The 27,103-nt window shown below is 42.0% G+C and overlaps 1 protein-coding gene across 2 annotated transcripts in view; it reads right to left on the bottom strand.

The window, feature by feature from the left end:
- Window positions 1-27,103, bottom strand: part of SPPL3 (signal peptide peptidase like 3) — a 55,792-nt gene that overhangs the window by 5,860 nt on the left and 22,829 nt on the right. Inside the window, exons 2-6 of one of the 2 annotated variants that reach the window (XM_066200146.1) lie at window positions 17,085-17,162; window positions 11,416-11,510; window positions 8,546-8,665; window positions 5,367-5,445; window positions 4,540-4,652 (exon numbers count right to left, since the gene is read on the bottom strand). In XM_066200146.1, coding sequence (XP_066056243.1) covers window positions 4,540-4,652; window positions 5,367-5,445; window positions 8,546-8,665; window positions 11,416-11,510; window positions 17,085-17,162 — 485 coding nt within the window. The remainder of the gene's footprint in view (window positions 1-4,539; window positions 4,653-5,366; window positions 5,446-8,545; window positions 8,666-11,415; window positions 11,511-17,084; window positions 17,163-27,103) is intronic. The other variant, XM_066200149.1, reaches the window with a different exon arrangement.

Here is a 27,103-nt window from a genome sequence, read left to right as displayed (position 1 = left end):
GCCTCCATCTCCTCAGTACAGCCCTGACTACACAATTTAAAACAAGCAACAAAACAACTTTGAACTCTCTGTGCCCCAAACACAAACATCTACTTTTCCTCTAATGTTTTTTTCTAAGAAATGCCTAAAATAAATAAGATCCTTGACTCTTAATTCAGAAAGGGCACGGTTACATGACTTGTTAGAACTTGGTCTGACAAAAACCCACTCAAACCAAACTTCTGCTTGGGCAAGACTGGGCAAGACTGCCTGAATACTATGAAACATCATCATTTAGATATCCAGGGATTTCCCAATAACCAAAATGTGTGTGAAAGCTTAGGGGGAAAAAAATATGGGTAAATTTTTTCCTAATTTCTCCTAAGGGTGAGTTTTCAGCCAGATCAACAAGCTGAACAACAAGACACAGCTCAGGTTTTCACTCTGTACCAAGGGGAATTTTGTCAGGGTAGAAAAGTAAGATTTTAAACAAAAACCCAGCCTTCACATTTGAGTCATTGCCTGCTTCTCTGAGCCCAGCCTCATCTACCACGGATACTCAACCGACAACTGAATGTATTTCTACTAGGAATAATAAATCCCCAAAGAAATACTTACAATAAAACAAATTTTTAAAAATACTTAAAAAGCAAATCAGCTTTCATCTATAATATCAGTCTATTTGCAAGGAATAATGGAGCCCTGTTGGGATCAGATTACAGTCAGTCATGCAGACATTTGTCAACAAAATGTCTTTGTGTTACATGACACAGAATTTGTAAGAAGTTACAATCCCATTTTTACCAACTGGAACTGCAGGGGAAGCCAATTCATTACGCACATGCCCAGCAGTGTGACAGCTGGACTCAGCCAAAATGGACAAATTAACCTCTGCATTCTCAGGCTGTAATTATGGGGCTGTGAAGCCACCTTCCACCCGCATTCCACCTGAAAGCTGGGCACATCTTCCATCCACTCACCAGGGAAACACATCCACACACCTTCAAGGGATAAATGTGCCCTGGGCCTCCTGCCCGTGGCTGCCTGCAGTGCCCAGGGGCTGCATCCCAGCAATCCTGCCAAGCCCACCTCATCTCCTGAGAAACGGCAACTTTAGCACAAGCCCAAGGGTCACAGCAGCCAGTTTTAACAGAGCTGTGGGATCGCTGACATAAAATGTACCCTAAGTCACGCTGCACAACTCTAACTAGCTACAAAATGTGAGCAAATTATTGAGGTTTAAAGAATTTGACACAGCAAAGCAGCAGGAAAAAGAACTGCATTCAGTAATTCAGAATAGCCCTGAGTTACAGACTCCCTCAGTAGAAAAGCAAATACAAGGGAACAGACTGTTTTAAATCAAAGAGGTTTCTCTAAAGCCAGTGTTAATAATAGCTCAAGTAAGCCTATATTTAGGAGAGGATTTCCAGGTTATAATTAATGAGAAATGGAAATACTGTAACCAGGATGAGTTTTATCTATTGCTCACACACTCCATTTCTCTCTCACTGAAATGAGCACAAGCACATGCGCAAGGCATCGAACAAAGCAAATACTAGGTAGAAAAGAAGATGGAAAAAATTCTTCAGCTGGCAGTGAAATACACATGCTAATAATTGTCCAGTTTTGCAAATGCTTTAAGAAATACTGGTAAATTTAAGAAACAAGCAGGAATGCCTGAGAGCAAGTCCAAGCAATATGGGCCAAAGTGCAGGCAATGGACTTCTCCAAATGGAAGCCAGCTTTCCTACCCAACCTCATGCATAGTGTTACAAACTCTATGAGACAGATCTTCACTGAAACAGACTTCAAATCATTAAAAAAAATAGCCAAAGATGAGAGGAAGACAGAAAGAGAGGTAGAGCAGCCACACGGCCAGCAGCTCTGGTTTGGAATTGCTGGGCAATGGGTTAAGAAGGCTGAATAAGGAAGCACTGGAGGAGTTAACCACCAATTAACAGAACAAATTAACTCCAGAGTCCCTGCAAACACACTCTTTATGGAACAGGGATATTCTGAGGATTACGAATATTCTTGCATATGTGATTAGACTCTCTGGCAGCTTTCCAGCTCTCCTGCATCCAGAGCAGGTGAAAGCTCCAAGAAGCTGCTGGTGCAGGGTCTGGTTTACAAAGCTCTGTGTAAGCTGGGAGGCTTTAACTTCCCCCACAGGCCACCAGGTGAAGCCCTGATCTGATCAAAGTGTATTTTAAAAGAAGGGAATATGAACACAGGCCCAATTGCTGCAGCAGCTCCCGGGGTATCCATGACCACGCAGTTCACTCTGGAGCCACAGATATTCCACACATCTACAGCATTCCAGCTCTGTCCACTATTTGGGAAGGCTTTTATTTTACCCAGGCTTTACCAGGGTACAGTGACCATCCTTGGTGATTCTGTTATCCAACAATCTCCTCTGAGAAATAAGCATTTCATACCTATGAAGGTCCATCATCACATGCCAGAGCAGCCCCCCGGAGCCACGACGGGCTCGCTGTGCCCTGTAACACGTCCCCGCCTTCAGCAGCACTTCAGCCAAGGGCAGTGCAGGCAGGGGCAGGGTAGGATTTGGGCACCGAGAGCTGTTCCAGCAGGAACCGCCACTCCTCGATTTCGTAAGGACTGGCAATCCCCACGAAGCATTTCCCGTGTTTTCCTCAGCTCTTGAGCAGCAAAGCTCTTCCGCACTGACAGAACGGACCCACAGCTCCGAGCACCACGCGCTGCTGCTCAGAAGGAACACCCGGCCCAGCCCGCCAGCTCCTCCAGCCCCGCCCGGGGCAAGAGCAGCACGTTCCCGGCATCTGGTGCCTTCTCCGCCGACGGCCGAACACGGCATCCCCCGGGCCGGGCATGGCCAGCGGCCGCCAGCAGGACGGGAGGGAGTCTCTGGAGTCTCCAGGACTCGGCCGCAGGGAAGGCGGAGATGACGGGATCACGGGGACTAAAGCTCCCGGCTGTTTCCCTGACAAAGGCCAACAAAAGCTACTCCCTGTTTAGTGTCACTGGCAAACACTGATTTAATTGGATCTGAGCAAATGACAGGAGGATCACCGATACAGTTCAAGCTCCCTTAATAAACTACATAAAATAATTCAAAGTGAGACAGCAGCAGCACAATTCAGTAAATCATAAAGAGAAATAAAAGCCAGACAGCACTCTGCACCAGCAGCTCAGAGTCGTGTAGATGAATTACTGCAAAGTCCACCATATCAGACTGAAGCACTCACAAAAATAACTATTTTTAACTAGATGCTTCTGCTGATAGCTCAGTGTAGTCAACTCTTCAAATTCTGCCAAAACCCACACCTGACGTTCCTTTTAGCTTTGCAGCTACTGCAGATCCAAGTGTCACCCTTGATTTCATGGTGGGCTACTCTGCTTATCACAAACCAGACTCTGCCTTTTTTCGTTTACCATCTGGTATTTTAAAAGGTATTTCCCTTCCATTCAACAGGTGGAACTTTTAAAGCAGTTCAAACCATGAATGAAGGACAGTGTCCATATACAAAAGAAAGAATGATGGTGCCAGGAGAGGTTTCAGTGCTAAGGGAGTGCTGCTGCTGCTGCTGCTGCTGCTACTTCATTTCGGAGGAGCTGGAAGCTGATGGGATGGATGTTTTCTCTTGTAACAAACAATTTCAAGGGTAGGTAATATTGTTGCAGGAATTTTTCCTCAAGCAGTCACAAACTCAGGGTGCCATTATATGTCCTAAGCCAATTTAGCTGCCTGACACGGCTGAGAAGCAGAGGTCCTGCTCCTGGCTACCCCTTCATGCCTTTGCTATTACATCCTTTCCATCCCCTCGGATCCCATCATGCTGCCACTTCCCTTCTGCCAAATTCAGCACATACCTGACTACACAATAATCCAATTCATCTCCCTGCAGCAGCAGAAAAATACGCTGGCAAAACCCAAGTCTGCTGCCATTCTAGTGAGCTGGATCAGTTTACCATGTGATTAAATGAATGCCAGTGGTAGCACAAGAGATCTGGAAGGCAGGAGGGAAGGACGAAGACTCCTTTTTGGAACAGTAAGCTGGTGAATTCAGGTCAACCACCATGAAAAAAACCTAATAAATCACAGCCTCAAGCCAGCTGGCTGATTGCCAGTTTTGCCCATCTCACCACACAAGCATCCCTGAGATCAAAGACAACCAGCTACTGTGAGCTGCCTCACAACAAATTACTTCAGCATCAGAACCAATAAACAAGATGTACAGCAAAAATGAACCAGATTTTTAGGATCAAGCTATGAATCATAAACAACCACTGTCTCCACACATCTTTATCACAATCTGGCATTTACCCTACACCACACAGGTGCAGAGTGTCTTTCATGAGTGTTCTGGCACTTCCCTGGAAGCTTTTACAAACCAGAAAAACAGGTGTTCCCAGCACTACCCTGGCATGTTCCTGGCAGTGGCTCTTCAGGGAGTCTGCCACACAGCCCAGCAGCCAAGCCATTAATATTAGCAAATGTCACCCATCGTCACCAGGCAAATGATGTGTCAGAATAGGCACAAACCAGTAGTAAAACCCCTTAACTCACATACTCACCATCCATTAGGAGCCAGTGGCCAGTTAGGACCCAGATAAGGACAAGCATCACAGACAGAGAAAATGAGAGCAACTCAGCAGCAGTGAAACGCCCACAGCAGCCAAAGGAAATCCTACAACAACACACAAACATCAGCTGGAAGACTTTACGTTTCCATTTAAAGAACAGAAAATGGACACTGTTGGAACAAGGCTCAACTGCTGATGAAAGATGCCAAGAACAACTGAAGGGAAGTTCCTTTGCCACAAATAGGTACCAAAACAGCAACGAAATAAAAGCTTTCCTCACATTCAAATACTGTGTGTAAAGCATGAACTGCAGAGATGGAAAAAGCCCTGTAAATCTTGGCACCTCTTTTGAAATTGCCACCATTCCTAGCACCACCTAAGATAGTGCCTTTAGCAACATGAACTCCAATCACAAGGTTAAAAATAAAATTAGTTTCAAAACATGACATTAACAACTGTTATTTCCACTGGTTTTAACTACAGTCTTCAAAAGAGCCAGCATTAAAATCCAGAGTCCAGTGTTAACAAACATTAAAACCCAATGCCAAATACCAAACTCTAAAATTTCAGCCAAAACAACTTATTAAAAATCACTGTTGGGAAATCTAGTCCCCTGTAATGGTATTGCATTTCCCAGGCTGGCAAGTGTGAGTGACTTGCAGAAATTGTGCTTCCCTACTTTCAAAGTGGGAACATGATGTTGGCACAAAAACGATGCAAAACATCAGCCCTGAGGTTAATGCTTATTAAAGAATTCTCATTAAAAGAAAGACATACAACACACAAGAAAAGGAGCAAAGGATTGCTCAAGTCCTTACTTGTTTTGAGGTGAGCAAGGCCGTGTCAAGTACTGGCACATCGGGAGCAGAAGGAAAGCAAAAGCTATTGTTGCAAGGACTATGAAAAGAAGAAAAGGTAATATTAGGACATTCAGACCTAATTTCTACAGTACACAAACAGGCTTCTCCAATTTGAAAAAGCTCTTGCAACAATGTCCTATTATCATATGCTCAGCATTATTCCAGCATGAGCAGCTCAAAGCTCTGAGGTTTTCTGCACAACAGTGAGCCTTCAGACTGAAATAAAATGAAAGCTCTCAAAGGAATGCAATGCCCCATCCCCAAACCTTAAAAGAAAAGTCTTACATCTATTCATGATCATGTCAGCAAGAAAAACAGTTTTCACATATTCTGAGTAAAAAAAAAATCTACTACTACAAACTGGTTGTGAGATTTTCTTACAATTTTTCAACACACAACACAGACTAACTCAGCATAATAAAGTGTTTTTTCCACTTTTTAACTTGGATAGCAATTTTTTCCCCATCTCACTCAAAACTCTTTATTTATTACTAAAACACAGTACAACTTCAAATAACTTATAGCCAGTAGCTGGCAACTTCACTTTTTAAAAATACAAAGTACTTAAAGTTTTTGAAAACAGAATGATAAAAATACATAAATATCCAAACAGAAAATGTTTATGGAAATAGTCTTTTTCAAGCAGCATACTTCTCCCACCCACACATTTGTAAAAATGTTTAGTAACTGCTGGTAGTTATAATCGTTTCTCCTTCCAGCTTTTTTAAAGGACTGTTTAAAAGGCTGGAGCGCGAGGGCGTGGAGACACAGACATGTCAGCAGCACACATCCCAAACTGTGCAGCAAGAACAGACTGCACTGAAAATGGAAGTCACTTGGAAATTCTTGCATGCTGCAATTCAGATCTTTGTGCTGTCCTCCTTTTTCCTTTAAAAAATTTTGTTGCTGATTTTTAAAAGGGATTTTTCTTCTCTTTGCAAGGGAAGATGACGGGAAAGAATCAAACACTCTCTTACAGTTGAAGCAATTTTCTACACAGTTTAAGCCAACTGGAGAAAAATTCGTTTGGTCAAACTACATCTTTCCTTCTGGTGGGAGGAAAATTTGAAGCAAAACAAGGAGAACTCAAATGATCTAAAAAGAAAATTTAGGAAGTGTCTTCATACAAACAGCACCACGGAAACCCACAGTTCTATCAATGTTTCAGAGCGGGGAAGAAAACCAGAAGCGGTGGGGAAAGAAGGAACAGTGTGGCTACTCTGCACAAACTGAACTCAGAATCCCTCTGGAGGTGCTTGGCAAAGAACACTGCCCAAAACCCTCTGCCCCTGCTTCCCCAAGTCCCGCCTGCCCCCACCAGCACAGGCTCAACCCCCTTTGCCCCTGGAATCTCTCCTCCCCTTTCCTCCCATCACCTCCTGCCCCGTGCTGGGCTCCTTCAGACTGGGAGTTAAACTGCAATGACTCCAGAGCAGAGCCCACGAGGAGCTGGGTGCTCCTGACTGTTCGTGCTTCCAGCCCCAAGCCTCAATCCCGATGATTCAGTGGGGAATCCCCTGGCTTAACTCCAGTCTGCAGGCAGTGCCAGCTCTGGGGCTCTGCCCTCCGCCGAGCACTGGGTCCTGGCCTTGGCTGCTTGCTGCACCTACTCTTGCTCCTGACTCTTCCCTGAAAGGCAAATCTCTGTGGGAGGAAGATTTGAGAGGGGTTTAAGAAACCGGACATCAGCTGTAACTTAGCAGTCCCCCCACATCAGCCCCTACTAGCTACAAGAGCATGACCTGAGCTTGGTCTGTCCCCCTCAAGGGACACAGGCACCAAGTTCCACAGCCCCAGGTTTGCAACTCCAGCAAGGTCCCCATCCTGCTGCACAGCCTCTGAGGAAGCTTTGCACTGCAGAGGTTCTGGGCTTGATGACAGCCTCTGATGCAAGCCCAAGGAAAAGCACAAATACACCAGAAAACGGGGTTCAAGAATAAAGATACCCAAGAGCACTGACCCCCAGTCCCCTGAGACCTGCAACAAGCCCCAAGGGACACAGGATCCTCTAGTTAAACACAGAATATTACAAATAAAGTTACAAATCCCAAGGTCATTTTAAAAATAAATGGACCAATAACCTCAACAAATTAAACCTCCTCTTTTGTCATAAATCTTTCCTTGTAATATCTTATATATTTGTGTGCATGTATCTCCCTGATATCTAGCATACACTAGAATCTATCTGAAGTATTTTTTTAATAGGAAAGAACATATGTGTCATAGGTCAAAGTTATAAAAGCAGAATTCAACAGGCCTCAGCAAGAGGTAGAATTAGACAGGAGTCTCAAGACTAGAGATTTAGATTTCACCCATCAACATCAGCCCTCTTTAAGAGGCTGGCACAGCTCAGGAGTTAAACCATAAGGGCAAAGCCTGCAGTGAAGTAGGAGAGGATGAGAGGTATTTAGGAGTTTAAGAATCTTCACAGACTCAGTAGGTGGACTCAGTACAAATTTTAGAAGCTGCTGCGTATCTGGAGCAGTAGGAAGAATCTTGCTACTCTCAACAGCAGCTGGTCTCTTGAAGAAATGCAAAAAGATCAAAAGGCCAAAATTTTCAAGAAGGCAATGCCCTGGCATTTATTTAAAAGGCAAAATGTAAATGCCATACAGGACTGGAGGATCTGCAATTTATTTGCAGGTAAGCTTCAATTTTGTTCTAAATTCAAGCAGTGCAAAAGACTAATATTCAAATGTTAGTGAGACCAGAAACAGAACAACGGCATGAAAGCAAAACCAAAATTAAAGTAGGAAGTCAGTCTCTGGACAGGATCCCCAAAGTTATTTCCCATGAAGTACTTGAATTATGAAATACCATGTACAGTTCTGAGCACCGATTTATAAACAAGTGAACTTCATGCAAAATAACACATCTGGGCATGTTTAGACCTCTGGCAATTTATAGTTCAGTAGGTTGAGCACATCTCCAAGTGGAAAATGTTTCTCAAATAATACTTGTCACTTTATTTATAGCTACACAGACATGAAAATACAACTGTGAAACCTGACGATTCTTCTTTTTTTTTTTTTTTAATGTACAGGGACATGCATCATAATTCTTACCAACAATATTTAATCATATCACCACTTTCTGTTCTATTCCAAGTCTTACAAAGAGAAGAAAACTTTAGTCACCTGCTGTGCATATTGTAAAGACAACTTGAACTGAGTCGAAGAAGAAGAACATAACTAGGAGAGACACGGAGGCTCCGATGGGCAGGAACAAGGCCTGGGTGGAATCGATGGTTTGAATACCTGCAGGAGAGAGGGGACACTGAGCTCCTGTTTGGTGGCACGCAGGGACACGGGCTCTGACAGCACCTTCCCTCCCAGTGCTGCTGCACCAGGCTCTGCCTTGGTGCCCCCTGAGCCCGGCACAGCTGCCTGTGCAGGAACACTGAGTGTGCACAGCAACAGCCCCGTGCGAGGAACAGAGAAACTGAAAGTTCAGCTTCAGCTTGGGCCACAGACAGAACAAATGACAAGTCATGAAAATTAACGTTATTTAGGGATTAGAATCACTTTACACTGAGACACATAAATGTGGTGAACAGAGCATATGCAAGGTTTATTTAATCTCTGAACACAAGGTGAAAAGCCTGACCCGAGTTAGGCTGACCCAGCTCATGCAAAGAGTGCCACAGCTTCAAATTCCACTTGGGTGAAGGCCACCAAGCTCTTAGATTTCATCACAGGGTGCAATAATGAGATAATATCAAGCCTAACAATAAAGGGCAGTTTTCAAAAAATACCCAAAGTCATTTACCTGTTTATGAAACCACCAGGTCAGTGAAGTGCACTGTAATTGCCTTCTTGCTAAAAACCAACATGAATTCAGGCTCACATTTCATAGCTGGCAGTAATTTTAGACAGGGCAGAGATACTGAACTATTTTATTCCTAGATTTCCCTCACCTCACCCATGCAGTGTGGATACCAGGGATGTTAATCATGGGATAGGACAACTTTTACTGTATTTCTGAGTTTTCACAATTACCAGCGAAATTGAGAAACCCAGCTAATCCCACAAATTCCAAGCCTTAACCAGTCTCTGTAGCTTTATTTACATTTGATCCCTGGGGGGAAAGAAGCCATAAGCAGCACCCCAGTTAAAAATACAAGACACACTTTTACTTGTGGAGCACTAAAGTAACAATAGGAAACACCTGAAGTCGTCACTTGGTAAGTGACCAATGGAAAATAATAAAAGACTAAGACCTAGAAGAGATGTAAAACCAGCTTGACATCACCTGTGTTATCCCAAAACAATTAAACACTGCTGTATGAAGGGGGTTTTATCAATCCCAGGATTTGAAGGATAAACCTTTAGGGTTGTGAGACAAACCCAAGTGTGACAGTTTAGGCTGTAAATATACACACAGACTGTGTGTCTGTGTTTCTGTATGAGAATGTGTCTTATTTTATTTTTTCCTGTCAAGAGTGGCAAGTCATTTAAGTAACAGGGTACCTGGACAACTCAGTTACCAATGTATCTGATTATGTTTAGAAACCTCAAATACACGTGAAATACACTCACTACAACTTAGTATCTGTTATAAATATTCAACCATTTTCATAAAAGAAAAACTGAACCAGAAGCATGGAAGTCATGACACTTGCACATGCTCATGTCATTTATTTGTCCATATCGTGATCTTTTACTTTTAAACATAAGTAGCATAATAAATGTTAAAAATAAAAAGCAGAACTCAGTCACTTGGTAATTCTATTGCTGAAGTCTGGTACATTAAGGTAAAGTACAACGTACATAGTCCAGTGATGACAGCGTGAAGACACCAAAGTTCTAATCTGTGACTTAGATCTCATTCCTCCTGCTCTGAGAAAGCACATTTATTCACATACCCTTCAACTTCCCAAGGGAAAAACCCAGCAAAACAAAAACCCCGAAATGACACTCTCCACACCACCTTGGAATCTGGGAATTAGTGCCTGCAGCATTAAGAGTCAGAGTTCTTCATTTCATTTCTGATCATTTTGACAGCTAATCCCCTTAATGTGCTTATTCCCCAGCCCCAGACTGTCTCCTCTTCCTTCCCAGATGCCAAAAGCCTCAACTGCTCATTGCTGTATCACCAAGCACAGCACCCTCTTTGCTCTGTGCTGCCAACAGAAGCAGTGCTCTGACAACTATTTAAATTCAAAGAGTCTACATTAAAAAAGAAAACCAGCAAGAGACACGCACAACATATGTTATTTCATTAACCATTTTAAAGCCTATACTTCTTGCTTTAAACACAACAAGCTCAGCATTCAGGGTTTCATGCCCAGGGCTTCTCACTCCTGCCTTCTATACTCTGGCAAACTATTTAATTCTAGAGCCTTTTCTCAAAATACGGCAATAGAAATTGCCTTAAGTTAAACTCGGGGATGAATTTACAACACATTGTGCACACTTAACGGATTGGTTCCATATTTTTACCTGCATGTCAGATGGCCAAGCTGCCTGGAATCTATTTATAGATTACAGAAGGGACAGTCACCACACAGGAGCTGACATGTTAATCCCACTCTGAATAGACAGTGTGCAGACACATATTTTGTTGTGCGTTATAAATGAGTTGCCCAGAGCCATGTGAACTCTCTGCTTCAGTTTCTCTACTGATAAGGTGAATCCTCCTTAGGGACTTGTCAGCACACCCCCAATCTCTCCCTGCTTACAGACTGGCCAACACGCCATAGCAGTGAGCTCCAGACAAAAAGGAATTACACTCCCTTCTCCTAACTGTGGGGTGGCTTTTTTAAAAGGAAAGCTGTTTCCATTTCCAGTCAAACCTGACAAATTGTGCCACATGCAATGTTTATGCATCATGGAAATGTTGATGTTTTAAATTCAGCCTGCATGGGCGTGCCCCAGCCGTGGACAGCAGTGTCAGATCACAGCCCGGGACCAGGTGAATCTGCAAAGCAGCAGCTCACACACGTGCACAGGTGAAGCAGGAGGTGCAGCACCGAGGTGAAGCAAAAAGGGTAAGGAGTAAAGCTGACCCTTACTGTTATTGGTGCTGTTGCCGTTAAAAGACCCAGCGGTGCTGCTGTTGTCTTTCTCTTTGTCTTGGTTCTCAAAGTCCATGTTCAGAGACCTGCAGGGAACAAAGCAAATGTGGCAGGTGAGTTCCAGACTCCTGGTTAGGCTCATCAGCTGCAGTCTCATTCCCACTGCCACAGCACCCTCCCCCTGGAAAAGCCCTGCAATGCTGGTTATTAGAAACAACACCAGACACAGTGGGAAATTAAAATAACTGAACTGCTTAGTTCTAAAAATGAGGCCCCACATCCCAGATTCTGACAGGAGATCAGTCACCACAGTGTCTACACTGGGGAGTGTTGAGTATCTGTGCTGCTCTTTGTTGTTACCTGATTTCTGGGAAGTGTAGAACGTGATGGAAGCACAATAAACATTTCAATTCTCTTGTGAATTTGAACTCTTTCCAAGTTCTCATTTTTGTTCCTTTTCATTCAAATTTGACTATCAGGTTTCATTTTTAACACAATAATATTTCCTTCCTCAAAATGTTGTTATGAATGATTTGAATTAGCTTTTAAGCGTCTGCTTAATGTAAGGTCTTACCTCACTGAAAAGATTTCAGCAAAGCCTAGAAAATAACCAGACATGCACACAGAACAGATGACTAGAGGAAGCTCTAAATAAATAGTACAAATTGATACACTTTTATAAATCCATAGGAGCTGACAACACTCCCCTGAGTACCCAGCTCAGCTGTTACCGACTCATCTTTTCATGTTGATATGAAGACTTTTTAAAGTTCCAATTCAGCACAGTATTCTACCCCTTTTGCCACAGCCCTTCACTTTGATACAACACCCAAATTATATTTTAACACATTTGGCATAACTTTTTGAAAAGGGGGAATTTTACTTAAGGTCTGTTTTGACCAGCAATAATTTCCATTGTTAAATTCCACGTGCAGCAATCGAGTTTACCATGACACTTTCTCCTTCTGAGGCATGTATGGCATCCACAATTTAGCCGCATATTGATTTATTCCAACGAGCTACAGAGAACCACCAGACGCACTGTGCATCTCCCACTGTACAGCTCCTGTCTTCAGCTTACAGCAGCATCCAAGTATTTCAATAAAACCTCCAGGTCAACAGGCATTAAACTTCTTTTCAAGTTTAGCTTAACTGAATTACACAAAGTAAACAAATTCTATCCATTTATCAGACCACTAATAAATACACCACCACCTTCTAAACCATTCTAGAGGTGTCACAGATATTTTATTGCAGTGCATTGATCATTAACTGCAATGCACAGGTGAGCAAGTCTGTGCTGCAGTCCCAGAACCTGGAATCAGGCACAATCAGGTCTACAGGATCAAAACACATGTGGTGCATTAAAGACAGAAGGGTTGGGCAACTTCACCCCATAAAATAAAACCAATAAAAAGGCTTCTCCAGCACAGAACTGGTTTGTTTCCTTTGCTTCTATTAGGCAAGTGCTCCCCAACAGTGTTACGAGGTTAAAACAGCTTTTGGTCTCGGGCAAAACACGAGGAGGCTTCCACCTCAGACCCACAGTGCTTCTACGCAGGTCATGGATCATCAGCTAAAGAGTTATGGAAAATACAAAGAGGCAATGGAGAACACTAAAATTCTAACAAATTAATCTGTTGTTCTTAGCTTGTTCTTCTAAAGATCTCTTTGCTCTGCCCTTTGTTTGGAGTGCCTCCATCCTTCACTCACACTCCCTTTTTCCCCATTATGCATTGTAGCTTTGTAATTTTCCTCTCAAGCTATAAAAATCTAGGAGGAGGCTGACAGCCCTCCAGGACTTGGTCCAAGATTCAGGCAAACAAGATAATTCTTTTCTCAGTGCAGTGTTCTGTTCCCCTCTGAATTAGCACAGTTTAGCAAGAACCTCACACCATCATTCTCCCAGCGGCATAGGGCAACTCATAACTTAAGGGATTGCTATCAGCAGAGGAAACTGGAAATAAAACCTATTAGATAGACTGCTCATAAACAACCTCAGCCCCTCTCTTCTCACTGCCATAGTGTCAGCAATTATTATTACCTATAAATATCCCTGCCTCCAAAGTAAGCATAAATTAGGAAATTACTTTCACTTAACAACACAGCTGCTCTTCCAAGCCAACCTCTGAATAGTCTCCAACTGTTTTATGATTTGGCTCTTCCCTCTGCTGCAAATTATCACTAACATAATGAAAAAAAAAAAACCTGAGAAGTGATCTGTAGAACACCTTTCAAGAAAGTTCAAAATCATACTGTAAAACAAGATAAACTCAAAACGACTGGGCTGTAGAGAAATGGCCAGCTGGGAAACATTTGCTGTTTTGTTCAAGTTTCTCCGGGGCTCCCAAAGGGAATGTTGAGTCAGCATCTCCCCTGGGGCACTGAACTGCTCCATTGTTTCCTCCGTGGGTCCTCAGAGCTCCAGCTGGTCGCATTTCCAGCGCAGGGTTTCAAAGCAAGAGTCACCCTCCCACAGGGAGCCCCTCGGAGGGTTACACTGAGGCTAAAGGAATGAGTAAGCTGCTGGCAGGGCACTGCCTGCAAAGTTCACATTCGACCATGGATCACTCCACTGCAGAAAAGCCTCAGGGAAACCCTGAGGAGATGTTCTTAAACGATGGAGAAAACAGGAATGCGAGGATCTATCTAGAGATAGATGCAATTTATTGAGAAGTTCCTTCTTGCTCTACCAGTGAGGACAGTCACTCATCCAAGAGCTCTGGAGCATGGGAATGCCAGGCTGGAAAGCCAACCCCCAGCACACCATGTTCACATGGCTCTGGGGTCACCATGTGAGCCACTCTCTATTCACACCCGCACTTTGGATACCCAAAGCCCCAGGGGGCAGAAGGCCCCAGGGTCATCCCGCACTTCTTGGTCTGGCTCAAAAGCAGGTATTTGAACAGGTAGATTCTGGGTTAAATCTGGCTTTACATAAGCTGAGAGCCCATGTCTGGGGATGTGATAGGATAGAAAAAGATTTAGCTGTTACCTGCAAAGTAACCCCAACATTTAAGTCACAGAGAAGCATTTGGACAAGAACAGGTGGCTGTCATGCCCTCGGAGACAACCTGTTCCAAGCTGAGCTCACCTCTTTAAAAATCCACAACTAACACATCTACTTGCATGCTCCAGTTTACAGCTCATAGTGGTTTAAAGGATTAGACTTGCCCCTTTGGCAGCCAATAATAAAAGTATGTCAAGCTCAAGGACTGAGAGCAGTCAGAATGTACATGAGAGAGAGTTCACAAGGGCTGGGAGCTAAAACTCCTGACCCAGCCCAAATGTGGGCAGGAAATGCTCGTTCATGCACAGTCAGAGAAGGGGAACTCAGCTCTGCCACTGCACTTTGTTCTGCTTCTGGGCTTTACCCACGATCTATTAGACATTCTTCTGAGCATACTGGGGGTTTGGGATTTTTTCATTTGTTTTGGACAAATGCTACTGCAATTAATAAGGACAGTGGACCAAGGCTTTCCTTTGTTCCCCTGACGCCGCCTGCCTTAGATTAGATCCACCACACACGTGGATTTTGTCCTAATAACTCACCCACCCAATTCTTTCTGATCCTATTACTGCACTTCTGTTTCAGCCACTTGCCAGGAGCACTACAATAACTCTACCTGCTTCTTTTCAGTGGAAAATCAGAAACCAAACCCACCTTCTGCAACACAGAGGTTAACTAAGGAGTGCTATTATTATCTTTTTGTCTTACACCAGCTCTGCAGGAGACCAGCACTCAACTCCAGATGAACACACCACTGCTGACAGATGAGAACGAGCACCCTAAGCTGTAACTTTTATCCTTCCAGCACAGCAGTTTTCTAAGAAAATTCATCCACTGTGCCAGAAGTTTTCATTTCACTACTTTAAGAATTTCCAGATTAGTATAATTTTGTAACTTACTACCGCATTTCAATTTCTTGAATAACTTAACTGTATTTCAGACTGCTTTGTTAACACCACTGCACAATTATCTGTAAAAGTCTGCTTTTGACCTTGCTCACTGATCACAGACAATCAGAGTTTGTCCAAGTCCCCAACATTACTGTGGGTTTCAGCTCAGACACTTGCTAAAGAAACCACATATAGGAGAATTATTAGGAAAGTAATTTTAAAACTCTGGGACCCTATTTTGGTCTGTAACTCACTTCAGGATGCACACAAAGGCAAAGGACTAAAAGAGAACATTTCCTCAGTGGATTTGTATCCATCACCATCCCACCACTTCATCCAGTGAGTCAGATAGCTCTGGAGTTCACAGTCCTTGCTAGGTGAGTAGTTTCAAATGTAAACTATAGGACAAAATGCTAAGAGTATGTGTAGGTACCAATAGGAATAGGATGGCAAACAGCAGGGGAAAATTTTGAAGGGCAAGGAGCTGCAAGAAAGACAAGCAATTTAAGTTCACACACTCCTGCTGTTTTATACTGCACTACATTTTCATAATTGAATTTTAATAAATGCTATGGCTTCTTGCAGCCAGATGCATAGTTCCTTTTTACACAATTGCATAAATTCAAATAGTTAAAAATTTAATTAGTCCCTCAACTATATGCTAATCTGACTCAAAACTTGGAGAAAAAAAACCAAACAAATACAAGCTCTGATTACTTTTTGATTCTGATCATCTCTAGGTTTTGTTTTCCCAAAGCCTTCTATTTTAAATTCACCAGCAGTGCAGTTACCTAACGCTTGCTAACAACAACAGACAGCTCTTGCAAAAAAATTGGTTCTTTCATTACATGACTTTATTAACTTACAGTAGTGATATAAAACCTCTTATCCTAAAACAGCTGCAGCTTACATCATATGGATGAGCACAGCTATCATCTATTTCAGGAATACTCAGAGCAGTTCAGAGACTCCGTGGAGAGTATAAGGCCTTTTATCACAGAGCTGTGAAATGAAGCAATGTTCTTCATGAAGCAGAAAGAAAAACATGCTGTATTTAAGTTTAAAAAAATAACACTTCCATATTGTGGTTATATTGTTTTAATATGTCAGTATGAGCCTCATTCCTTGGGTGCCACTACAGTAAAACAAACTGTGTAATACAGCATGCAAGTCTAAAAGGATATGTGTGTTTTCTCTAAACTATGCTCAAGTCTCCTAAAATGAGGCCAATTTGATTTCTGAAGACTCCAACTCATCCTGCAGCAGTTCTCAGATGCTTTGCTGGGATTCAGCACTGCCACTGTTCCCCATTCTCTGTGGAGCTGTTACACACGGGCAGTGGGACCCGGGGTCGCTGTTCTAAGGACAGGTTTGAAATCATAGGAGGGAATTGTGAATCCACCACCACTGGCTAATGCACAGAAAATTCTGCCATTGAGAACACGACCTTCTATCTGTCTCAACAACCCTTCTCTACTCTAAAATACAATTTTACGGAGCTGTCCTCAAGGACTGACTTTTAAGTTATCTTATATGTGCTTGTACCATGACAAACAATTACATCTTTCAGAAACCCCAGCTGGCTATCATTTCTTCCTTTTCCATTTCCTTCTCAGAAGCAAGTAATTCTTTTTACCTTGCCTATGTCTGACAAAGATACAATGAAACAAAAAGGCATAAACTGTATGCAGTCACTTGCAATATTTATACTAGAAAAATAAAAACTCTGTAGAACCTTAAAAAAAAAAAAAAATTCTTACCTGAAACTCCCATACACTATGAGGAGAATAGAAATCAGGAAGGTAGACACTTGACTGGAATCCACAAGGGAATATGCCCTGGAATTAGGAAAAAGAAGGCAGGTTTGTCATTGTGACTGTCCATTTCTCCAGTGTCATTTGCTAATTTCTTTTCTTATTTTAATACAAATAGAGAACTGGATGACAAATCATAGCAGCTCCCTCTGAAGCTCTTGTCTCACCTAGAACACAAAACCTGTAGCTTGTGAATTCACTTATTATATTCAAGGCTGCACCATGAAAAATCTGTATAACCACCAAAGGACAATCCAAAAGCCTTGTGGTAATTTATTCTGAACTCACCAGATCTAGGCTTTTTTTCCTCAAACTCATAAAACTGCTTCAATTGCAGCTACTGCAAAACCTGCACGTCAATAACAGTAACCTGTTTTCCCTAACACTTCTTACGTCTTCAAAGTGGCAATATGGCAGTTAAGGTTCACTTAGCTGGGGGGAAAAAACCCCCCAAAACTGAAAGAAACTTCCCAAAAACCAAAGCCCAAACCTCACAACAATCAGCAACGTGCACTTATTAAACCACACACCATCGTTTCCCTATTCCATCCTGCAGATCACTCAGTGCAGGATTACTGATGGACATGTCAGCAGGAAGCTTAAACCCAGCTCTACCTGATTGATTTCCTAATGTAACACACTGTGTTTAAAGCATGGAAATGTAACATTAATGCAGCAGAGGCCACTGTGCTGCCAGGGGCACAGTGGGCAAGGAGAGGCTCTGGGAGTCACCCTGCAACTCCCAACAGGTTTTCCGTAACTTGTGCTGAAGTAATGGAAAAGAACAAGAATAACACTCGATGTTAATTGCATTAGTCTTATCCTACAGAAGACATAACTGAATATTTCTGAAACTAACCAAAAAAGCCTAATTTCAGCAAGGCTATGGATATGGAACAAAGTTAATTGAATTACATGATTGTTCCAAATTAAGTATCACTGAGCAAATAAAAACTGAAGATGCGACACAGTTAAAGAAACTCTCATCCCATTCCCAATTCAAAAGCAATTTAGAGATAATTACCAAACCACTACACACACAATTTAAAATACTTTCTTTTAATATATAAACACAAATGTGAATTTTCTACTGCAGAAACTCAATATTAAACATCACTGACAAACAGACTGCCTCTTTTAGATGAAATTATATACTTGTGCAATAAGCTTTAAAGAAATTAGAAACTACTTTGGTTAATTACCATGAAAAATTTCCACATATCTCCACACTAAAAGTGAAAAACAGGTATCTCATCTGCTCATAATGTTGGCCAACACATAAAGACAATCTTGAGCTTTAAGTATAAATTTTTTTTTCCTGTGTGTGTGACCTTTAGTTACCAGGCTGTGGAACAGGGGCCTAAAAAGCGTTCATGAAGATCAATACAGTGACTTACAAATACATAGAATGTAATATCTCAGCACTTACATCCAGTGCACACATAAATGTTCAGGTTATATGCAATTTGGTTGACAGCACATTGTTTTCATGCCATGGTTACAGCTGAACTCCCACCAAAAGAAACAGCCTGAGGACAATCCCACAGGTTTCTGTGCTGTTTCTAACTCTGATTTCAGAGGGAAGCATTCCCCCATCCAGCCTTGTGCAAAGGGAAAGGAAAGATTTGTATTGCTTGGATTTGAGAATAAATAGTGGAACGTGTCTATTGAAAGAATACTCAGAAAACTCCACATCTATGAGAAAAACAAAATGAATGGAATTTCAGAATGGATTCAACATGGCCAGGATTATGAACTGAATTTTATTAACTTATGTTCATAAAATTTTATCTTCACAAATCGGCAAATACTTTTGAGATGAACAATGTTTTCTACATAATTCTTCACTCAGTGACAACACTGGAGGCTATGATAATTAAAATGCCATTTTGTCATAATTTTAAACATTATTCAAAACAACTCTGTAAACGTTAAAAAGATTCATAAAGCAGATAAAATAGAGATGATACATGGACCGTGGATCAGCCTTATGCATAATCCATAAGTTTTGTATTAAAATGGAGAGCCTCTGGTTTGATGAAAGAAACTGAAGAATGCAAACCCATGTTAAACACTGATCTAGCACATGCCAGCCCTGCTGACTCTGTGCAAGGCAGAAATGAGAACTGAAGTCCTTCCATCCTGCACAAGAGAAGTGCAGCAGAATAATTAGAAACTTGTCAGAGACCAGGGATGTTTCCTGACCCTCCCCATGGAGATCTTGTACCAGGACAACCTCAAAGTTGCTACACCAGGATAATGGCCTGGGGAAATTCATATTCACTGATATTCCAGCAAACAGGGCCAGGGAGATACAGTCACACTTTCCCTCTTCCTGAGGCAGCTGGAAAAAGAACAGGGCAAAACACACAGAGTGTGACAGGCTGAACCAAGAGAGCAGCTCAGGCGTGCCCAGATCCCATCCAAAGTTTCCAACACGAGTAACCCACAAGCAAACCTGAAGAATAATTTTACAATGCCAAGGTGAATCTCACTGTAATAAAGCCTCCCATCTTTTAAATATTAAATTTCCCAACATTATTTAACACATTGCACAAGACCTGAAACCAGAAGTGCTTCCTAAAATCCTAGCCACTAACTAGATGGACAGTTGGTTAAGAAACTAAAAATCTTTGATCCCAAATAAATCCTTCCTAACACATTAATCTAGGTTAGAGGTAATGAGCAAATGACTGTCACGTGGAAGAATCAAAAAGTAAGACTACTTCCAAGTTTTTAATATTATTCAAAATGACAGTGTCTTGCAAACCAATGTGTAATTTTAACTGAAATTTAAATAACCTTCTACAAGCCCAGCAGATTCCACATGCACATAACAGGATTCTCCTACAGGCATGTTTCAAGCTTGCAAGTTCATATATTCCCACAGCCAAACATCATCAGTGCCATGTTCTTCTCAAATGGCATCACCCAAAGCCAGAACCCACACCAATATCAGCTTTCAGAAGTTGCAGTCACATTTAACCAGCCTTCCACTGCACATATAAAAATGAAACCAGCTTCCTTCCAACAAGGTATCTCTGTAAAACTGTTCAATCTTGGAATAAGTAATGGAAAGTTAGGCAGAGAAAATGGCTGTAACAAGCTCGTGCACAGTTGTCCTTTGACTTAAATACTGATTTTAGAGGCAATTCTCAGTACTCACAACATGGCAACCTACAAAGAAAATATTATTCTTCATCCTCAATCCGAAAATTAATTCTGGATAAGGCCATGCTAAAGGCTCCTTTGAAGACTGACTTCAGTGCAGCTCACCTGCGTGCCATGTTACAAGAACAACTCCCAACTCATTTCCAAACTCTAGCACATGTGCAGAGCATGCAAAGACAACATTGGTTTTCCCAAGGAAGTACATTTTTCAGGATTCTTGCACTACCACACCTGAAATTCAACCTCCACATAAGGAAGCTGGTGTAAGAATCATTATTAATAAAGCTATCAGATTCTTACTTAGTTAAGTAACAAGTAACTAATTACTACACCCTGTGTAATAAAACCAAGCACAGCAGTGTCTTAGGATGGTTTTCTCAGCCAGCTACTGAGAGGTGACTCCCCAGTTGCTTCCTCTGCAACCTGAGATCTCACTCTGAACCCGCATCTTTACGTGGCTGAGATCAATTTTCATAAATTCTCTGCCATTAGGCATCTCCTTCTGGCAGCTTCATGGGCAAGTGCTCTCAACACAGAGCCTGCTGAGGCCCGCCAGGGCAGAGACACAGGCAGCACTGTTCCATGACACACTCTGTGTGTCCGCCCTGCAGGCTCACAGTGAGAGCATTGTCCACACAACAATCCAGCAGCCAGCTCCCCAGCCTGGCACAGGCTGCCCCATAGACCTTTACCTACAGAACAATTCCAGGGATGCCCAGACACTGTGACACACCAGCCCTCCCAAACAGAACCATGCTAAATGCCCCACACCACTGAGAGCTGGCGTTCCAGGCAGCACTCTCCCCTCTTCTGGGAAAACATGAATAACTTCTGTATTCCCAAGGGAACAGAGACCCACTTCATTCCCAGCTAGGGAAGATGGGAACCAGCTAAGCAAAGTTGCCACAACAACAGTAATGGTGCTGCACTGGAGACACTTGTAAGCTCTCTTCTATGGACCAGCAGCTGCAGGTCAAGGTCTTCTCCCCCAGCTCCAAGCTCACCTGTCTTTGACCTTTACAAGGTCTCTGCCATCTGCCTACTGTTTTCCTACTCTGTACTTTCTGGGGTTTTTCTTTTGCATTTCCACTCAAGAGAATCACTCGGTCAACATAAGCACTGGTTTTCATGTTTCAGCTCCACCTTATGACCAAAAGATAAGCAGTTTCTGGGTAACAGTCCTGCCAAACCTGCAGAAGGAACTCTTGGGCAAAGTCATTGATTCATTTTGCCCTCTGTGGTGAGCAATAAGAATCTGCAGCTCGCATTGTACAATGAAGACCCAAAGTAGGAACCAAAGGTGTCTCCAGATGACAGCGCAGAGCATTACCCTCGACACAACCTACCTGTCATGGGCAAGCTGAAATGACCACAAGCCAACACAGCCATTACAAAAGCAACTTCTCACCTTTTCCAATCACCTGCTCTTCTTCATCTCATCTCTGCAAAACCAGACTGAGCAACCTGCCTGCCTGAATAATCATGAAGGGCAAACAGGAAAGTTTCTTAAATGATTCAGTTTCCTGATCTGGCCCATCTCTGGACATACAATCAGTAGGAAAAGACTTTTCAGTGGCAGCATTAGCTTAAGCACCCCAAAATTATTGCTCAAGGTATCAGGGAAGTTTTATGTATTTGGAATAAAAACTCCTTTCTGTTTGCACAAGATGCCTACTAAATGTATGATAAAAATTCAGCCCATCGATGTTTCAGCAGCAAATATCACTTCCTACCTCCAGGTACAGGAGAAATTATTGTGAAGAATTCTGCCAAGGGGGAAACGAGAAGCCCGTGCCCTGAAGTTTCCATAGCAATGCACACTTAAAGGCCTTGGACATGCATCATTCTCATACAAAAGCTGCTGTAACGGCAGCAAGACAAACCTTCCCTGCATATTTACTGTACCTATACAAGAATGCAAACAATAGAGCAACAAATAAATCACAACGACTTGGAAAGTTCAGCAGATGAACTAAGTTCACTAAAGCTCGCATGAAGAGAGGTTGCATTTCATCACGTATTTTTCTTTACCAGCGATCAAAACATCCAAGAGTTCACAAGATTAAGGAAAACAAGACTATAAAAGGATGGTGAGCACACTAGATAGAGGCTCGAGTATGGATGGATTAAAATAGAAGAGCTTTTGCTGTGTCTAATGGGACCAAATCTACAACTTGCAGACATCACAGAATCACAAATTCACACTGGGAATGTAAGGAGATAATTTAATTCTGGGGAGAGACAATCAGTCATGACAGGTGTTTACCTCATCTATTGTTTAAAATACTAACCGGGGACATTAAGGGACTTCCTTGACATGTAATATAAATCTTTCTGACTACAATTCTTCTCCTATACGAAAATCCTTTTCAAAACTTATGGAGAGCTTTTCATACTGGCCACATCTGGGGTAAAACGGATCCATACATGAATCCACTCACATACTTCAGTTTCTGAAAGATGTGGCTGCTTGAGAAGTGACCGCACAAAACTTCAGATACTCTTCAGCCCACATTAAATCCATGACTATTTACCCAATCAGTACGGTACTCTCCACCTGCACTTCAAATACCACCCTTATGATCAAACTTCCACTGTCTCCTCACGAGGTAAGAGACAACAATCCATGCCCAACAAAAATGCATCCCAACTCTCTTTGAAAGACAATTCCTCATAGGCAGGAACCAGCACTGGAAGAGTGACAACAGAGCACCTCCCTCTCCCTCCCTGCTCGTTGCTCATCATTCATTTTCAGAACTTGCTGAAGGCACACACTCAGTGTGAGGGTCCCACCTCAGCTGACGGGCAACTCTTTCAAAGGGAAATAGAAAAAAACCCAACAAAACATAAAAAAACCCCCACCAAACCAAATCCAAACAATCAACTTCTGCTGGAAATCTGGTGTTCAATGTCAAAATCAAGGACGGAGAAAGTTTCCACTCCCCTCCCTCCAAGGGTTTCATATATTGCAAGGCTTTTTTAGTATGTTTATTCCATCAGTGATTGTCTTAGCAACAGAAAAACAGAAAGTCAAGAAATAGCAGTTGGTAAACTCAAGGCATGTTGAAGAGTATTTCTGCACTTCCTCTGCCTCACACCAGGTTTTTAGAGCTATTAACTCCACAAGGAAAACAACATTCACCTTCACCCTGCTGCACTGACCCAATGCCTGCGGCTTTTTTGGATCATACAAGAACGTGCCACTCAGGAGGAAAACATTTTCCTGAATCTATCTGGTTTGTAAGCTTTTAAAATATTGTACTATTTTATTCCTTAAAAAGAGTGTGTGGTAACTCAGTGATTAGGGCAATTTATTGCTAAGAGCAATTCACTTCTGATGCTCCAGTACCTGGCATTTGAGAGCTGCCCCTGCAGAATTATTTATTAAGAGCACAAATCAAACTCAAGGACTCCAGAGCACAGTCCTAGGGCACATGAAAGAAGGGCATAGCCATGGATGTGAAGATCAATTACAGTTAATTGCACAAATACTCACTTTGGCTGGGGGGTGGACTCACTCCATAGGTAAAACCAATACTACTTTTTTCCTTCACTGGATTCCAGGTCAAGGGTATGACTAAAAAGCCTCTTTCAGCTGCCTTACGTGTGTTAGAGATATACATATTTAAGAGCCTCCATTAGGCTTGCTGCCAAACCAAAGTTAAATCTGAGTGTAACAGTTAAAGGTATAATTTTAAGCATGAAGTCATGGCAGCCACAGCTGTAAACATATCTCAACACTATTCCATTCTTCAGTGTGATTCATGGGAAAAGCAAGGGAATTGCTATGGCTTTGCTTACATTAAAGGAATAGTTTGTTTTCTAAAGTAGGTTTACAATTTCATCTCATTGTCACGTGCAGATAAGGTATGCTAAGTGTGAGCAATTCATGGAAACACCGGTTATGTCAGACAATAAACTTAAATCTAAAATGAAACACAACAACAACAACAAGAGAAAAGGGTAACATGAAATGTCCCACTAGAACCAGACTTTGCTACACAGACTCTGTTAAAGCTCAGGCAGGCATTCGAGCCTATAATCAGAGAACAATTCTGCTGCTTCCCAAGCAGAGGTCTCAGAACAACATTTGCACACTATTAAATACCATACATATATATATATATGTGTGTGTGTATTTCTACCCATAGAATTTTAAATCCCAATTACCTCTTCTATCCTTTCCAGAAAGATGTTTTCCTAAATTATCTCTGCAAAACCAAATTCTAAGCTCCCAGCTAAACTGCTAAGAGCAAACACTCCTCTGAGAGGAAGCTGAAGTATCCAGTAAGGCACTGAGAGACACAGTCTTGAAAAAAAAATATTTTCTGTTAAAAACACTCTCCAAGCTACTGCTTTGGTTCACCCAAGTGTTTGCCAAAAGAACAAAGAATTACATGTTTCACAGTGTTTAGGAATTACAGCCGCTGGCAGATTTCCAGATTTCACATTCAGCTTGGAGCACTCGTTTCCTCGCAGGAATGGGAGCACAATTTCCAGTCCCTGCATGGAAGCATAACAACACTGTACTGCTTCAAAGCAGCACTGTTCCAAATCAACACAGGATAGTGCCCACATACCTCCAAAGGATTTTCAGCTCCTGATGTCCCCAGAGCTCCAGTGGAACCACAGTAAACAGGATATTTGAGAGCAAAATTTGCAATCAGTGGTTAATGGAGAAAAATTCACCAGTACAGCTTCAAGTAAGTTGTACTGGACACACACATCTGAGTATGAAGTAGCCTGAACCAAAACAAACATCCAGAAATCATACTGATTGTCTTTGACACTGTTGTCACAGAAAACACTTTTTTATTTCACACTGGAATGGGAGCCTGGATACATAATTTTTGTCTCTTACCTAAACACACACACACAATACTATTTTGATGTTCCTTATGTTATTGAGGAGAGTTGGTTGATTGATTTAGATTGGGTTGAGAGCTTTGCTCTAAACTTGACAAATGAAAAAAGATCTGGGAACCATTCCTCCTTTCTTTCTCAAAGAAAGAAAAAACAAGCAGTCATGAAAAGCAGGGCATGCTTTTGCTGCCAAATGTATGTGACCACCAGCCAAGAAATCCTCTCCAGGAGCAAGATTTTGAAATTGTATCCCCAGGTTTTTGAAAATGTGAAAAGAACATCTATACAATGATGTCTGCAATAGGGGATCTCCACTGAAGAAGGAGTATCATTTCAATGAGTCAAACTGAACAAGAATATGTGGAAAAACACATTTGATATCAAGATACAGAGTTTGTTAGTACCAAATGTTTTGCTTGATTTCGTATTTTAATTGTGTCATGTTTGCTTTCATTGAGCTGTATCAGACCAGGCAACTTCTAGAACACTGGCATCCTACTGCAGTAAACTGCTGAGCCAAGGCACAGCCCGGGGTCCATTCCCTAAAACTATTGTTACTTTTATTAAATTAAATAACATGATTGTCCACTGACAATTAAATCTGAAGGACTCCAGCTTCTGATAGGATTTGCCTATGCTGGTTTGAAAATCGAAAGCTTGAAGCAAGAAAAGTCCAACAGGCTCCACTGCAAATTGTACCCACTTCAGTTTGCTCACCTCTGACTTCAGTGGCATTAAGAGTTTTGCCAACAAAACCTGCTTTTTCAAATACTTGCCCACTACAATTTACTTGGGTTTTGATACTAAAACTTATTCATGGACAAGAGAAGAAAAAGAAGTGGACGAATCGTTGCAGCCCCGATTTTGTGAAGTGAGTTTTCATTCGGGCCAGCAGCTACACAACCAGCAGGTGTGACACAAAGGGAAAGGATGTGGCCACGGACAAGGTGGGACTAAAATCCTTTTGGGAAGAGCTGCCAGTTAGATCTCACTAAGCACATTGTAATACACATGCCTGTAATCCAAGCTTTGCTGGAGCTAATGTAAAGTAAACAAAACTAACCTTCCTATCTTCCTGTAACCAACCTTCCACGCAAAAGCAAGCACTGATTTAATTAAGTTAATTTTCAAAACCGACCACAAGCACTGTAGTTGCTGCAATATATGACTACATTTTTTAATATTTTGTCTATTTCAGTCCTCCCAGATTTGTTTTTCCCTAGTAAACTGCAGACAAGCTTGCTCCAGCAGCACAGCCCCACCACAGTATAACACCTGGAGGCACTGCCCCTTCGCTAACAATAAACCCCAGCACCAACAACAAACGGGGAATTCAGTGAGGTGCAAGAAGTAGCCATACTGCATTTGCAAGAGCCAAGCTATCAGTTTGTTTAAAAGATGTTTGAGGATGAGAAAAAAAATACAAAACCCGTTTGCTGAACTAATTAAAGAAACTGTATTGTCTTTAACTGTCTTCATAGCTTATAGCTTTACAAAAGACTTCAGTTTACTGCAGAGGGTAGATTCAAATTTTGTTGCAGTACCATAAAAATTGCCAACCAAAAGTATGAATACAATGTTTCTGTGGAAGAATTAAACCCAGCAAATATTAGAACAAGATGTAAATATACAACTACGACAGTGCACATAAATATATGTATGAGACATCTGACAAAGCAAGAGAGTTGCAGCTTAGCCACAAGGAAGAACTGACCACAAAGAGACTTTCCTCATCTAGAAAACTGCTTCCACTTTCCACAAATAATCAAGAGGAGTGGAAGGAGGGAGAAGAAAGGAGGTCAAATCAAGATCTGTTATGCACAATCCTCTCTTGCCAGAGCCACAAGTGTTATTTCTTTATGCAAATTTTCAGATTCCAACAGACCAGTGAACTCTGCAAAGGTCAGCCCAATATTTAGCCTACCCCAAAG

The sequence above is a fragment of the Chamaea fasciata genome, unplaced genomic scaffold (genome assembly GCF_029207755.1).
Source record: "Chamaea fasciata isolate MVZ Bird 193981 ecotype frontalis unplaced genomic scaffold, bChaFas1.0.hap1 SCAF_18, whole genome shotgun sequence".
Taxonomy (NCBI): Eukaryota; Metazoa; Chordata; class Aves; order Passeriformes; family Sylviidae; genus Chamaea; species Chamaea fasciata.
This window is presented reverse-complemented; position numbering and strand designations above follow the sequence as displayed.